At 47.7% G+C, this 14344-nt stretch overlaps 1 protein-coding gene across 2 annotated transcripts in view; it reads right to left on the reverse strand.

Annotated features, from left to right (window-relative positions):
* Positions 1–14344, reverse strand: part of LOC135903004 (uncharacterized) — a 33313-nt gene that overhangs the window by 16126 nt on the left and 2843 nt on the right. For both annotated transcript variants that reach the window (XM_065433341.2, XM_065433342.2), the window contains exons 2-3: positions 11659–13326; positions 3857–4031 (exon numbers count right to left, since the gene is read on the reverse strand). In XM_065433341.2, coding sequence (XP_065289413.1) covers positions 3857–4031; positions 11659–13326 — 1843 coding nt within the window. The remainder of the gene's footprint in view (positions 1–3856; positions 4032–11658; positions 13327–14344) is intronic.

Raw genomic sequence — 14344 nt, forward strand, 5'->3', positions numbered from 1 at the left:
ATGTTGCCGGATTCGCGACCCTCTTTATGTAATAAACGAGAAGAAAGAGGTTAACCGAGGGCAAGTTGTTTTTTCATCCACTTTTATTTCCATTAATTCATCGTTCATTTCATTTATTAAGCACAAGTAATTTCCCCTATGTTGTCCTTGGTGTCTGTTTGTTGGCTTCTTGTGAATCTATACGTGGTGTCATATGCCTTCTCCAAGTCAAAAAGACAGCTAGGCAGTGTTGTGTAAAAAGGCATTGCATACTTCATGTTCTAATTGGACGAGGTGATCAGTTGTAGAACAGCCCATCTTATAAACGCATTGATATATGTTTAAGGACTTTTCTGTTTCGAGGGTAAAAGTAAATCTGGTGTGCACCACACATTCGTATGACTTTGCCAAACAACTGGTGAGAGCGATGAGGTGGTAGTTGCTGGGAGATGTTGAGGGATTTCCAGATTTTAGAAAAGGTATAATTACAGCATTTTCCCATGTTTTTTGCATTTCACCAGTTTCCCAGATCTTGTTAAAGAATTTTAGTATGCTTTTATTGAGGTTTCTGACAGGTGCGCAAGCATGGTGTAGTGGATGCAGTCCATGCCAACCGCAGTTTTTTTTCCAGCAGAAAGTACATTATTTAATTATGGGAGTGTGAGGGGAGCATCGTACAGTTGATCGAATGCACCTGTTGTTGGTAATCTTTGTTTTTCAGCACAGTTTTTGTATGTTAAAGATGTGTTACTCTGTAGAAGTGTTCCCCCAGAATGTTTGCTTGTTCTTCGAGCGTTGTTTATGTACCAGGACTTGAGAGTAAGGAAATTGTGTAGTATAAGTAATGCCCTTTGAATTTCTTTGCCTGTTCCCACATGCGTTTGGAGATGACTGAACTATTTCAGTCATCTCAGGAGACATATTTCTGCCAAGAGTGTTTTTCGGCTTGTCTACGAATGTATTGTGCATGGGCTTCTTTCTGTTTGAAGTTAAGAAGGTTGTAAGTGGGGTATCTACGAAGATTGCCCCAGGCCTTATTCTGCTCTTTTTCTGCTATGGTACATTCCTCTGTCCAACACGGGTTTAGTTTCTTTCGCTGTTCTCCAGTAGACTGGGGTATAGTTCTTTCAGCTGCCATGATTATGCAATTAGTAAATGTTTCATTCATCTCATCGACACCTAGATGGGCTGAAAAATGCTCAAGTTTGGCTGTTTCTGTGAAAAGCGGCCAGTCTGCCAGTTGGATTTCCTAACGACGCGGCCTGCAGGTGATAATTGGTAAAGTTGCCACTTTGATTATGGCAGCTAGGTGGTCACTGCTGTATGGATTGTCCGACACTTCCTAGTTAAAATCAATGAAGAGAGACGGTGTACAAAGAACTAAATCAAGACAGCTACAGTTAAGTGATGTAGTTGAAAAATAAGTAGGTGCTCCTGAATTTAAAAGACACATGTTAGAATAAAATCTTCTATAAGTTGTCCTCTTTGGTCATTTTTCTCACTTCCCCAAAGAGTACAATGGGCGTTAAATCACCTACAAGCGTAAAAGGGTCAGCTTTTCAAGTTCTTTCACATTTACACTTTTGTGGGGTGGTAAGTATAAAGAACAGACCGTTATAGTTTTAAAAGAGAGAATAGTCATGGCAACTGCTTGAAAACAAGTATTCAATTTAACTTCTCGGGTGGGAGTGCTGCCTTTCACGACAACCGCAACTCCTCCAGACAGTCGGCTGGCGTTTTCCCGGTCTTTTCGAAACACAGGAAAACCTTTTCAAAAATTCTGGTTTTGGGGGCCTAGATTTGTTTCTTGTAAACAAAAGGCAACTGGGGACAAGCTATTTATGATGTCTTATGTGATCTAAGTTACGTAGTAGACCTCTGCAGTTCCACTGCATATTCAAAGCCATGATGGAAGACAACCGAGAATATTTAAATAGAAATTGATCCTTAAATACAAATTACAGGTGACATATGTAAAAATCGACTGTGGATAAGAACGGTAACCGTCAGGCTACCTGTCCTTTTTTGCAGCAGTTACTGGGAGTTTATCCCTCTTTGCACACCCGAGAGAGCGCTGGTCCTTCGGTGTCAACCTCCATAGTTCTGTCAGAAGCACTGGAGGACCGAGCGATTGGCGCTGAGGCAGGCGCCTCAGGCCTTGATGTTCGCACTGTCTTAAGGCCCTGCAAGAGCGTGGTCTCCGGAGCCTTTGAAAGCAATGGGGCAGCACTGGCTGCCACCACCAAGGGGGCGGGAGGAGCCACCACAGGGCTACTGCTAGTAGACCCTGCAGCTCGCGGGGCCTATGTGGCACTGCCCCTTGATGTGCCACATTGGCATAGCTGAGTTTAGGTAGGTGTGATAGACATTTCCTGGCTTCATAGAATCTTTTTTTTTTTTTTTTACTGTGATTGTCATGATTTCCTTTTCCTTTTTCCAAATGGGACATAACCGTAAGTAGGCAGGGTGATCACCCTTGCAAGTTACGCAATGTGCAGGAGAATTACAGTTTTCGGAGTCGTGATTAAATTATGGGGTTTTACATGCCAAAACCACGATCTGATTATGAGACACGCTGTAGTGGAGGACTCCGGAAATTTGGACCATCTGGGGTTCTTTAACGTGCACCTAAATCTAAGTACACAGGTGTTTTCACATTTCGCCCCCTTCGATTCGGAGGCATGATTGTTGCTGCTGCATTTCGCACATGCTGCTTTGCCTCTGCAAGAAGGAGAGGCATGGCCAAACCTTTGACACTTAAAACATTGTCTCGGATTGGGAACATACGGCCTGACATTAACTTTGACACAGCCAGCCTCAAGGGAACTGGGCAATGCTCTGGTGGCAAATGTAGGGATGACATGCTTTGTGGGAATCTTTTGATCGTTTTGTCTAAAGAATTCTTTTCATGGTCACTGCTGGACTAACTGCTAACTGCATCCCATGACCTACCAATCTATACGTCACTAGCAAACTGTGTTGTAGGCTCACAAGCATTGCAGCCAACATGCATCCTTCCTGCAGTTTTATTACCTGGGTAGATAAGCCTTGCAACAGACAAATCTATAAATGCCACAACTCTTTCAACATGGTTGTGCCAGCCAGTGAAAAAAAAGGGAGATGACATTAAGCACATTAATGAGCTATTCGAAAACAATGCTAAATGGTAATTTGAAATGCTTAAGGTGTCGCTTGAAACACAACCTGCCTGCTTCTGTGATGCAGTAAGTTTTGTATATTGACAAGATTAAAACACAAAAGCTGCAATGGTTTGTACGCTGCTTCTCTGACAAATATTCCACTGTGAATTAAGTGCAATAAGACTGCCATAATATAATGATGCTGTTCAACTGATTCTATTACCATCGTCTATGCAAATGGTTGATCCCTGCAGTGCCTAAACCGGAGCAATGTTGTCCAAGATCAAGAATATTGCCTTCAGTGGCAGTTGAATGGCTCAGCCTGTGGATTTGCACACTTCCCATGACCATTAATTTAATGTTACAGAGTAGGCAAAGGCATTGACAGATAGGCAGCAGAAGCCCCATGAAATGAGCAAAACTCCCATCCCTAAAGTGAGGCATGCTAGAAGTTATGACATGTAAAAGTGGAAGTGTCACTGAGAGACACCAGGCCATTACTCAAGGCCAGTAACCAAAAGGCACACAGAATATGTTTAAAATTAACTGGTACAGAACTCTATTTTATAATCTGCATTGTTAAATGCTATGTGATCGACAGGAATACAGAAGCAATACTTTTCTATGGCACCGTATCATCAAGCCATCTTGAACGCCATTTTTCAAGCAAACTAAAGCTGATAAGTTTGGTGCCATGCAAGGGAAATGCGAGAATGAAGCGAACATTAATAACTCACCAGCATGCCAGCATCCAAGAAAATGCACTTTGAGAACTGTGTCAGCCGCCAGGCATGGAGTTTGGTGTACGAGACACCAATGTCTGGCTGTTCCAAAAGGGCAAGTTTAGTAGTACCTTGCGTCCCAAGAGAACGGACCGAGAGCACCACATTGAAGACACATGACAGCAGGTGCCTGTAATCACAAGTCTCAAATGCAACTGCAGCCTAGCCAGTTTGCTGCACTTTAATCTTTAGCAGGATTCACCCCATTCAAAGTTACATGAACAGTTGCCATGGTTGCCTCAAACTGGATGTAATTAAACATATGTTACAAATAGAAAAAATCGTGGCTATGGCAATACTGAATCTTACAAAATTTTGACAAGAAAACTGCATACAGTGAAGCTAAACTAATCTCAATTTGTCTTGTACCCCAAAGTGCTTTAAGAATTCATATGACGTCAACTTCCACAAATTTGCCACCAGTTAATTCAATGATCTTCTAAAGTTTCAAAAGATGCCCATGGTTTGCAATTAAAGAGTTCAGTATTTTTAACTTGAAACATTGAATATTGTGTTATTATAGCCAGGGTGGACTGCCAGCGACTAGATTTACCAGTCACAACAAAAGCAATGATCATGCTCAAATAATTGTGGAGACACTGTCGAACACTTCACAGCGCAGTGCAACAGTGTCAACGTCAAAGGTGGAAACAGTTTTTGCTTGAGCTCATTGCATGCACACTGCAAGAAAGGATTCTACGCAGAAAACACTGACATGAACAGAAGTGATGACGATGCACAACATCACCGGACCGGTAACTGAACACGTAATACTCGTTTTGGCACTTAGTATAGCACAAAACCAGTGAATTGCTGTTTTTTTTTCTTTTGTCATGCCAATAGTTTGTTTCTTAGGCTGACAGACTGGTTTTGCGCAGGTAGCCTTTTTCTTTCTCTGTTGGTAGAACTGATGGTGCACTGATACATTCTACCAACAGTAAAGAGGAAACGGACCACCTATTTGTGCAAAACCAGTTCTTCAGCTTCAGAAATGGACTATCGGCATGACAAAAGAAAAAAAAAGGGCACTTCACTGGTTGTGTTTTGTGCTACAGTAAGTGTCAAAATGTGTTGCGCATCTTCAGCCTTTCTGTACATGTCAGTGTTTTATGCATAAAACCTTTTCTTGCAATAAAATATTGTCACGTGGTAGTGACGGCGAAGAAAGAAGCAGTACGGTGGAATACAAAACTAGCTTTTATTGGGCGAACCTGTGCCCACAAAACAGGCTACACTTATAGCACAACGAAAGCGGCGAACACAGTCGGCGATCGGCGAAAATCTGATCAGCGGGTCAAGCGCGTCGGCTTTTATACAGCAGTCATCGAATGTTCCAGACTAATCGTTGGGACCCGCCTGCCTTCTACAAAGTTCTACACCATTCGCGTCAAGCGATGAAATCAGATAACACAAGGTTCGGCGACAACAGACAGCGGATAGAAGCATCGGTAACTTTCCAGAAAGTTCGGATACATGCAAGCGCCTCCCGCGCTCTGCGATAACATTTGTTAGGCGGCTAAACGTGGTCGCCCGATAAAGATAAGTACACGTGTCATTACCCCCCTCTTAAAAAGCATCGACCCGATGCTGCAAACAAACGAAAGTAATAAATAAGCACTCGTAGCAATGAAAACAAAATAAGGGAAGTTCGTTAGCGTCCGTAAAACGGTTTAAGACGCACCACGTGGACCACTTCAGGTCGTGCGCGGCGCCGCTGTGAATGCGAGATGCCGTCTGGCACGACCTCATAGTCCAGTGCGCCAATACGTCGAATGACCTTGTAAGGTCCGAAATAGCGGCGCAATAGCTTCTCGCTCAGTCCTCGTCGGCGTATAGGGGTCCATACCCAAACACGGTCACCGGGCTGGTACTCGACGAAGCGTCGTCGGAGGTTGTAGTGTCGGCTGTCCGTACGCTGCTGGTTTTTGATCCGTAGGCGGGCGAGTTGTCGGGCTTCTTCGGCGCGCTGGAGATAGCTAGCGACGTCAACATTCTCTTCGTCAGTTACGTGCGGCAGCATGGCGTCAAGCGTCGTCGTCGGGTTCCTGCCGTAAACCAGCTTAAACGGCGTGATCTGTGTTGTTTCCTGCACCGCCGTGTTGTACGCAAAGGTTACGTACGGCAGGACGGCGTCCCACGTCTTGTGTTCGACGTCGACGTACATCGCTAGCATGTCGGCGAGGGTCTTATTCAGCCGCTCTGTAAGACCATTCGTCTGCGGGTGGTAAGCCGTTGTCCTCCTGTGCCTTGTCTGACTGTATTTCAGAATGGCTTGGGTGAGCTCCGCTGTAAAGGCCGTTCCTCGGTCGGTGATGAGGACTTCTGGGGCGCCATGTCGCAGCAGGATGTTTTCGACAAAGAATTTCGCCACTTCGGCTGCGCTACCTTTCGGCAGTGCTTTTGTTTCAGCGAAGCGGGTGAGGTAGTCCGTCGCCACGACGATCCACTTATTTCCGGTTATTGACGTCGGAAAGGGTCCCAGCAAGTTCATCCCGATCTGCTGGAATGGTCGGCAAGGAGGCTCGATTGGCTGTAGTAATCCGGCTGGCCTTGTCGGCGGTGTCTTGCGTCGCTGACAGTCTCGGCATGTTCTGACATAACGGGCGACGTCGGCGGTCAGGCGCGGCCAATAATACCTTTCTTGTATCCTCGATAGTGTCCGGGAAAATCCGAGGTGTCCAGCGGTCGGATCGTCATGTAGGGCATGCAATACTTCTGGACGAAGTCCTGACGGGACAACAAGAAGGTAATTGGCGCGGACTGGCGAGAAGTTCTTCTTCACGAGTAGACTGTCTTGAAGCGTGAAGGAAGATAATCCGCGCTTAAATGCCCTGGGGACAACGTCGGTGTGCCCTTCCAAATAATCGACGAGGCCTTTAAGTTCCGGGTCCGCTCGTTGTTGTTCGGCGAAGTCTTCCGCGCTTATTATTCCAAGGAAGGCGTCGTCATCCTCGTCATCTCGCGGCGGCGGGTCAATGGGGGCGCGGGATAGGCAATCGGCGTCCGAGTGTTTTCGTCCGGACTTGTATGTTACGGTGATGTCGTATTCTTGTAGTCTGAGGCTCCACCGTGCCAGCCGTCCTGAGGGATCCTTTAAATTCGCTAGCCAACACAAGGCGTGATGGTCGCTGACGACTTTGAATGGCCTGCCATATAGGTAAGGGCGAAATTTCGCTGTAGCCCAAACGATGGCGAGGCATTCCTTTTCGGTTGTAGAATAATTGCCTTCCGCTTTTGACAACGACCGGCTAGCGTAAGCTATCACGTGTTCATGTCCATCTTTTCTCTGGACCAGGACGGCGCCGAGGCCTAGGCTACTGGCGTCAGTGTGGATTTCGGTATCGGCGTGATCGTCGAAGTGCGCAAGTACGGGCGGCGACTGCATGCGTCGTTTGAGTTCTTGAAATGCCTCGGCCTGCGGCGTTTCCCACTTGAACTCGACGTCGCATTTAGTTAGCTGCGTCAGCGGCTCAGCGATGCGTGAAAAGTTCTTGACAAATCGCCTGTAGTAGGCACACATGCCAAGAAATCTACGCACTGCCTTCTTGTCGATGGGCTGTGGGAACTTTGCTATGGCAGCTGTCTTCTGCGGGTCGGGGCGGACTCCAGATTTGCCGATGACGTGGCCTAAAAATAGAAGCTCCTCGTAAGCGAAGCGGCATTTTTCCAGCTTCAGAGTAAGTCCTGATGACCTGATGGCCTCTAGTACTGTTGCCAGCCGCCGAAGGTGAACGTCGAAATTTCCGGCGAAGACGACGACGTCATCCAAGTATACGAGACAGGTCTGCCACTTCAATCCTGCTAAAACCGTGTCCATCACGCGCTGGAACGTTGCAGGCGCCGAGCACAGTCCGAATGGCATAACCTTGAACTCGTAGAGGCCGTCTGGGCTGATGAAGGCGGTCTTTTCGCGATCTCTTTCGTCGACTTCTATTTGCCAATAGCCAGACTTTAGGTCCATGGACGAGAAGTATTTAGCGTTGCAGAGCCGATCCAATGCGTCGTCTATCCGTGGGAGGGGGTATACGTCCTTCTTCGTGATCTTGTTCAGACGACGATAATCGACGCAGAAACGTAGGGTTCCGTCCTTTTTCTTTACCAGAACAACAGGGGATGCCCACGGGCTTTTCGACGGCTGGATGATGTCGTCGCGCAGCATTTCGTCGACTTGTTCTCTTATAGCTTCACGTTCTCGCGCCGAAACTCGGTAAGGGCTCTGACGGAGTGGGCGAGCGCATTCCTCGGTGATTATGCGATGCTTGGCGACTGGTGTTTGTCGAATCCTCGATGACGTCGAAAAGCAGCCTTTGTATCGTCGGAGCAGACTTCTGAGCTGCTGTTGCTTAATCATAGGGAGATTTGGATTAATGTCGTAGTCTGGTTCGGGAACCATGGTCGTCGGGGTAGATGCGGCGGAATCCGAGAGGACAAACGCATTACTTGTTTCCAGAATTTCCTCGATGTACGCGATCGTCGTGCCCTTGTTGATGTGCTTGAACTCCTGGCTGAAGTTTGTCAGCAACACTTCAGTTTTCCCTCCATGCAGTGGAGCGATCCCTCTTGCGACGCAAATTTCATGGTGTAGCAGTAGACGTTGGTCGCCTTCAATGACGCCTTTTACGTCAGCGGGTGTTTCGGTGCTGACCGAAATAACGATGCTGCAGCGAGGCGGGACGCTCACTTGATCTTCGAGCACACTCAAGGCGTGGTGACTACGAGGGCTCTCCGGCGGCATTGCTTTATCTTCTGACAGCGTTACTGACTTCGACTTCAGGTTGATGATTGCGCCGTGTTGGTCCAGGAAGTCCATACCGAGAATGACGTCTCGTGAACACTGTTGGAGGATAACGAAGGTGGCAGGGTAAGTCCGGTCATGAATGGTTATTCTTGCCGTGCAGATCCCAGTCGGCGTGATGAGGTGTCCTCCAGCGGTGCGAATCTGAGGGCCTTCCCATGCGGTCTTAACTTTCTTCAACTGGGCGGCGATGTGTCCACTCATTACGGAGTAATCGGCCCCTGTGTCGACTAAGGCAGTGACTGCGTGGCCGTCGAGAAGCACGTCGAGGTCGGTTGTTCTTTGTCTGGCATTGCAGTTAGGTCTTGGCGTTGGATCACGGCTGCGTCCTGTTGAACTGAGGTTGGAACGTCGCGTCGTCAAGTCGTCTTTCGTCGGTGTAGTTTTGGCTTCCAGACTTCGTCGGGACGGCGGCGTGTCGTTATGTCGTCGAGATGGTCTCTTCGTCGTCTTCGTCGGCGGCGGAGGATCTTCGTCAGTTCGACGAACAGCAACCGCACCTCCATCGGTTGCTGCTTTTAGTTTTCCGGGTATGGGCTCGCTGACCGGCCCCGGGCTGGGCCAGTGTATGGTCGGCGCTACGGCGACAGGTAGCGGCCTGGTGATGGCGAACGCGACGGTCGTCGAGAGTTCCACTGAGTAGCGGCGAGGTAATCGGCAACCCCAAGCTGTGGACGCGGCGCGTTGACAGCGAACCCTCTCAGTCCCATCTCGCGGTATGGGCATCGGCGGTACACATGGCCGGCTTCACCGCAGTGATAGCAGAGTGGGCGGTGGTCGGGGGCTCGCCAAATGTCCGTCTTCCTCGTATAGGTGCGCTGGGCGACGGGTGGGCGCGCTGGCGGCGGCGGTGGTGGACGACGGAATTGCGGTGTTGCAGGACCTTGGCGCGGTCGCGCAGGGAGGCCTTGACGGCGGGCGACGGCGGCGGCGTAGGTCATTGCTTCCGGCTGCGGTGGTTCTGGTTGCACCTCAGGAACTCCAAGGGATCGGTGCACCTCTTCCTTCACGATGTCGGCGATAGAGGCCACTTGCGGCTGCGACGAAGGCAGGACCTTGCGCAGTTCTTCGCGCACAATGGCCCTGATGGTCTCTTGAAGGTCGTCCGAACCTAGTCCTTGGATGGCATACTGCGGCGTGTGCCCCTGGCGGTTATATTGCCGGGTGCGCATCTCCAGAGTTTTCTCGATCGTTGATGCCTCTGCAGAAAACTCAGCCACAGTCTTCGGTGGGTTACGAATAAGTCCGGCGAAAAGGTCTTGCTTGACGCCGCGCATCAGGAAGCGAACTTTTTTCTCCTCCGACATTTCCGGGTCGGCGTGCCGGAAAAGACGGGCCATCTCTTCCGTGAAGATTGCGATCGTCTCGTTTGGCAGCTGCACTCTGGTTTCTAGTAGAGCTTGGGCTCGCTCTTTTCGCACGACGCTTGTAAACGTGTGCAAGAAGCCGCTTCGGAAAAGGTCCCACGTCGTTAAGGTGGCTTCCCGATTCTCGAACCACGTCCTGGCGGCGTCTTCCAATGCGAAATAGACATGCCGCAGCTTGTCGTCGCTGTCCCAACTGTTAAACTTAGCGACCCTCTCATACGTTTCGAGCCAGGTTTCCGGGTCCTCGAATGTTGATCCGCGGAACGTCGGGGGTTCCCTGGGCTGCTGCAGCACGATGGGGGATGCTGGGGCTGCCATTGGGGTTGCCTTGTCCACAATCTTGGTCTTCTCAGGTAGAAGTCCGTGCTCCGGGGGCAGCTGTTGAAGCCGGCGGCTTGCTCGAGGTTCCGGGACGGCGCTGGTGTTGTCTTTGCGGTCCGGGCTTGTATTACGGCTTGTCGGGGGCGTCCGGTACATGGACGTAAAGCACCTCCACCAGATGTCACGTGGTAGTGACGGCGAAGAAAGAAGCAGTACGGTGGAATACAAAACTAGCTTTTATTGGGCGAACCTGTGCCCACAAAACAGGCTACACTTATAGCACAACGAAAGCGGCGAACACAGTCGGCGATCGTCGAAAATCTGATCAGCGGGTCAAGCGCGTCGGCTTTTATACAGCAGTCATCGAATGTTCCAGACTAATCGTTGGGACCCGCCTGCCTTCTACAAAGTTCTACACCATTCGCGTCAAGCGATGAAATCAGATAACACAAGGTTCGGCGACAACAGACAGCGGATAGAAGCATCGGTAACTTTCCAGAAAGTTCGGATACATGCAAGCGCCTCCCGCGCTCTGCGATAACATTTGTTAGGCGGCTAAACGTGGTCGCCCGATAAAGATAAGTACACGTGTCAATATAGGTGAGAAGACCAGGTTACAGAGCACATATGAGTCACAAGATCAAATTTTCAAATATATAATTTCGATGGCTGATAATTTGAACACTTTTCCGTATCCCAACATTAAATATTAAAAACCCGATACATAAGGTATGAGAGATAAATTAGTGAAGGCAGAACACATATCTTCAAACAAGCCTGCAGGGGCTAATGCACACACTGACAAGATGAGCACTTTAAAAAAGCAGAAAATTTTCACTGCTTCAAATTCTTGTAACTTGTTGGCCAAATGCATTTCAGTGCCCTTAAACTGCTTTAAATGATGACACATGCTTTTATTGCAGAAATGTTGCGGTGCGAAAGCCCAAATGCTTTATGTTTGGCAACATCCATGAATGATTTTCGAAGCCTTTAAAACACACACATTACTGACAGTACCTGCTGTATTCTTTCTTTTTGTCCAAGGCACAGACATGTTAACACAATCTAATTCATTCACAATCAAATGATTACACATACCTGACAATTTGCCAGAGTAGTAGTTAAATAGCTAATAAACCTTTGTGCCACATTGTTCAAAAAACATTTTTTTGCACTGCTGCTAGAGTTAAGCAGGCATATTTTGGTGCTAGCATTATTGAATAAAACAAAAATGTGAAGCTGGTGGGCAAAAGCCCACTTTTTGAACAACCAACCTGAATGCATGAGACACGCCATCAGTCACCAAGACGACAAGAGACCGAGAGGTTCTGGAGAGCCACAGCGAATTTCCCAGAACAAGGCATAGCATAGCACTGAGGTCGCTGTTTGCCATGGTAACATAAGCTTGATCTCGTACGCTTGGCACTGCTGGTTCTGGGATAAGCGGCTGAATCAGGTCAGTCATCCAATCTGAACTGAGAGACTGCTTTCGTCTGGGTCCACCATGTTCTGCAAGAGATAACCCATTGCCTGCCAGATTTTCTTGGAAGTTTGACCCAAGGTTATGAAGCTGGAGCTCCGATGGTCGCTTGACTGAGTTCTGGAGGTCTCCACTTTCAGTGTAATGGGGATTTAATATGACTTCACGAGTTTTTGAAGGTTGAACAACCACTCCATTATATTCCGTATCTGCAGGTGGCAAGCTCATTTTTGGAGAAGTGACACGTTGCATTTCCGTGAGCTCAGGAGCACAAAGGTTCAGCTCATCTTGTTTAGGCAGGTTCTGCTGCTCCACACCAGTTGAAAAAAAGACATCATTCAGTGGCTTTACAGCAAGACTGCTAATGGGTGCAGCCATGTCTGGTACCTGACCAGCAGGCAAATTCAGAGGCTGGCAATGAAATGAAACAGTGCCTTCGCTATGGAACACTCCACTGTCTGGAAAGTTCTGCACACCTTGGGCCGAATGCAAGAATTCAATGTTCCCCTTGTTCGAGTCTCGAGTTGAAGCAGGGCATGCTACAGGCATTGGGCAAGAGGATGCAGGCCCCTGCGATGCTTGAACTCCTGGTGAAGCAGCATGTGCCTGTTCATTTTGCAAGCCTGAAGTAGGATGCTTAGCATCCTTATGGTCCAGTCTATCGGCAGCCTTTGTAGAGCCACTTCCGAATGAATTTGGGGCCCAGGTGTTCTGAAATGATGCAAGCTTCTCCCGTGCACACCAGCTACAGTCTGGAGGGTCTTTTCCCTTCACAATAATGTCTATGCTGAGTTGCTGTATAAGTGTCTGGATGGCAGAGACATATTTAATCATTGACTGTGAGCAGGAATTACAGAGCGGTGGCTCTCGCAAATGCAAAGGCTGCTTCCTTTGAGCACTCAGCATTTTTATGTAATAGTCATTAAAATCATCAGATGCAAGCTGAGAGTGCCGAACACAGTGCTTTCTATCATCCTGGTATACACCTAGATTTGCATTTTGGGGATTTGTACTTGACCTGTATCTATTTGACTGACTAGCAACTATCGCTCGAGATATGTCCGCCTGCAAGTCAGGAACATTGGGAAATACAGGACAAGGATAAGATGGCTCCATAGCCTGTGGACCTTGGCCTGACGTCTTAGCCATGTCATTTGCCATAGGGTCATTGCTTATGCTTCCTTCTAAAGAGAAGCTCTCAAGTTCCAAGCCATCACTAGACTTTGGATCTGTGCTGGTGTAGGTGTAGGAAACTGTACTGGGCATTGTATTATCTTCATTTCCTACTGCTGCCTCAGCTGGTGCTGCCTTCACCGACTCATGAACTGTACTACTTAAATTATCACAGTGTAGATTGGAAGCTGGGGTATCAGTGAGGGAGTGAAGGTCATCTTCAATCACTAAAGATGCCGGTAGGTCCACCTGGTTGATTTCCTTTTGATGAGGCTGCCATCGTTCAAACCTAAAATGAGCAGCAATATTTACACCATTACTTTCCTTCGCAGTACTTCTCACAATACTCAACATGCCTAAGGCACATCAGTGACCATAATTTTATGCTTACCCCTAATTTAGCAGCAGTCATGTGTGCATCCACTGTATAAAAGAACTCAATAGAGGCTAGAAACTAAAGTACAGATGGCAGAATTACCAGCAAGAAGTTCAGATCTGGTAGTCTGCTCATCAAACGTTACTCGAATCCAAATTAAGCATCACGTAAGAAATGAGCAGACTTCTGCATTTCAAGCAAAGCAAACAGCTCAGCGCTACTATAATGGACAAGCAGTATAGTACACAAGACAGTAATTCACAAATTCTTGTGATGTAAATACCAAATGTACATTCTTAAATTAAGTGGACTGCCAGTACATTGTGCATGTAAAGGAACTCCTGCTATTACAATAACTTTTTCTTTGCAATCTTCTTTTCCCAAAATTTTGTCCAAATTCTATGTAATAACATATTCGTGGCATGCACTGACCACTACACACAGTAAGGGACAAATTTTGCTACATTATGACCAAACAAACTATCAGCTGGCATTTAAGTTTAACGTGAAGGTTCACAAGCGAAAAAAAAAGTTTCATGCACGTGCTCATTTCCTGTGCTACATGCATGTGGTGACACTGACTGTGACAACGCTATATGGCTACTCAGTTCACCTACTACATTACTGTTTGTCCAATACCTCAGTCTACTCGCCCATAATCTGTGTTTGCACAGAGTTTGACAGACGCTGCTTCTCTGAACACGGCACTCTATGGAAGCAATAATTCGACTGAGCCAACGACACAACGGTAGTCAGTCACAACTGCTGACGGCATTCTGATCACGTCTCTGTGAGAATCGCAGGCAGGCTACCTGCAGCAGGTACCTCATTGTGAGGACATCACGATGGCAGGAAAGGTCAAAGTTGTACAATATCCTGGAGCAATGGCATTACAGAGGAAGTGCTCTGCACAGTTCAAGAGTAGCAAGAG

The sequence above is a fragment of the Dermacentor albipictus genome, chromosome 1 (assembly GCF_038994185.2).
Source record: "Dermacentor albipictus isolate Rhodes 1998 colony chromosome 1, USDA_Dalb.pri_finalv2, whole genome shotgun sequence".
In the NCBI taxonomy this organism is placed as follows: Eukaryota; Metazoa; Arthropoda; class Arachnida; order Ixodida; family Ixodidae; genus Dermacentor; species Dermacentor albipictus.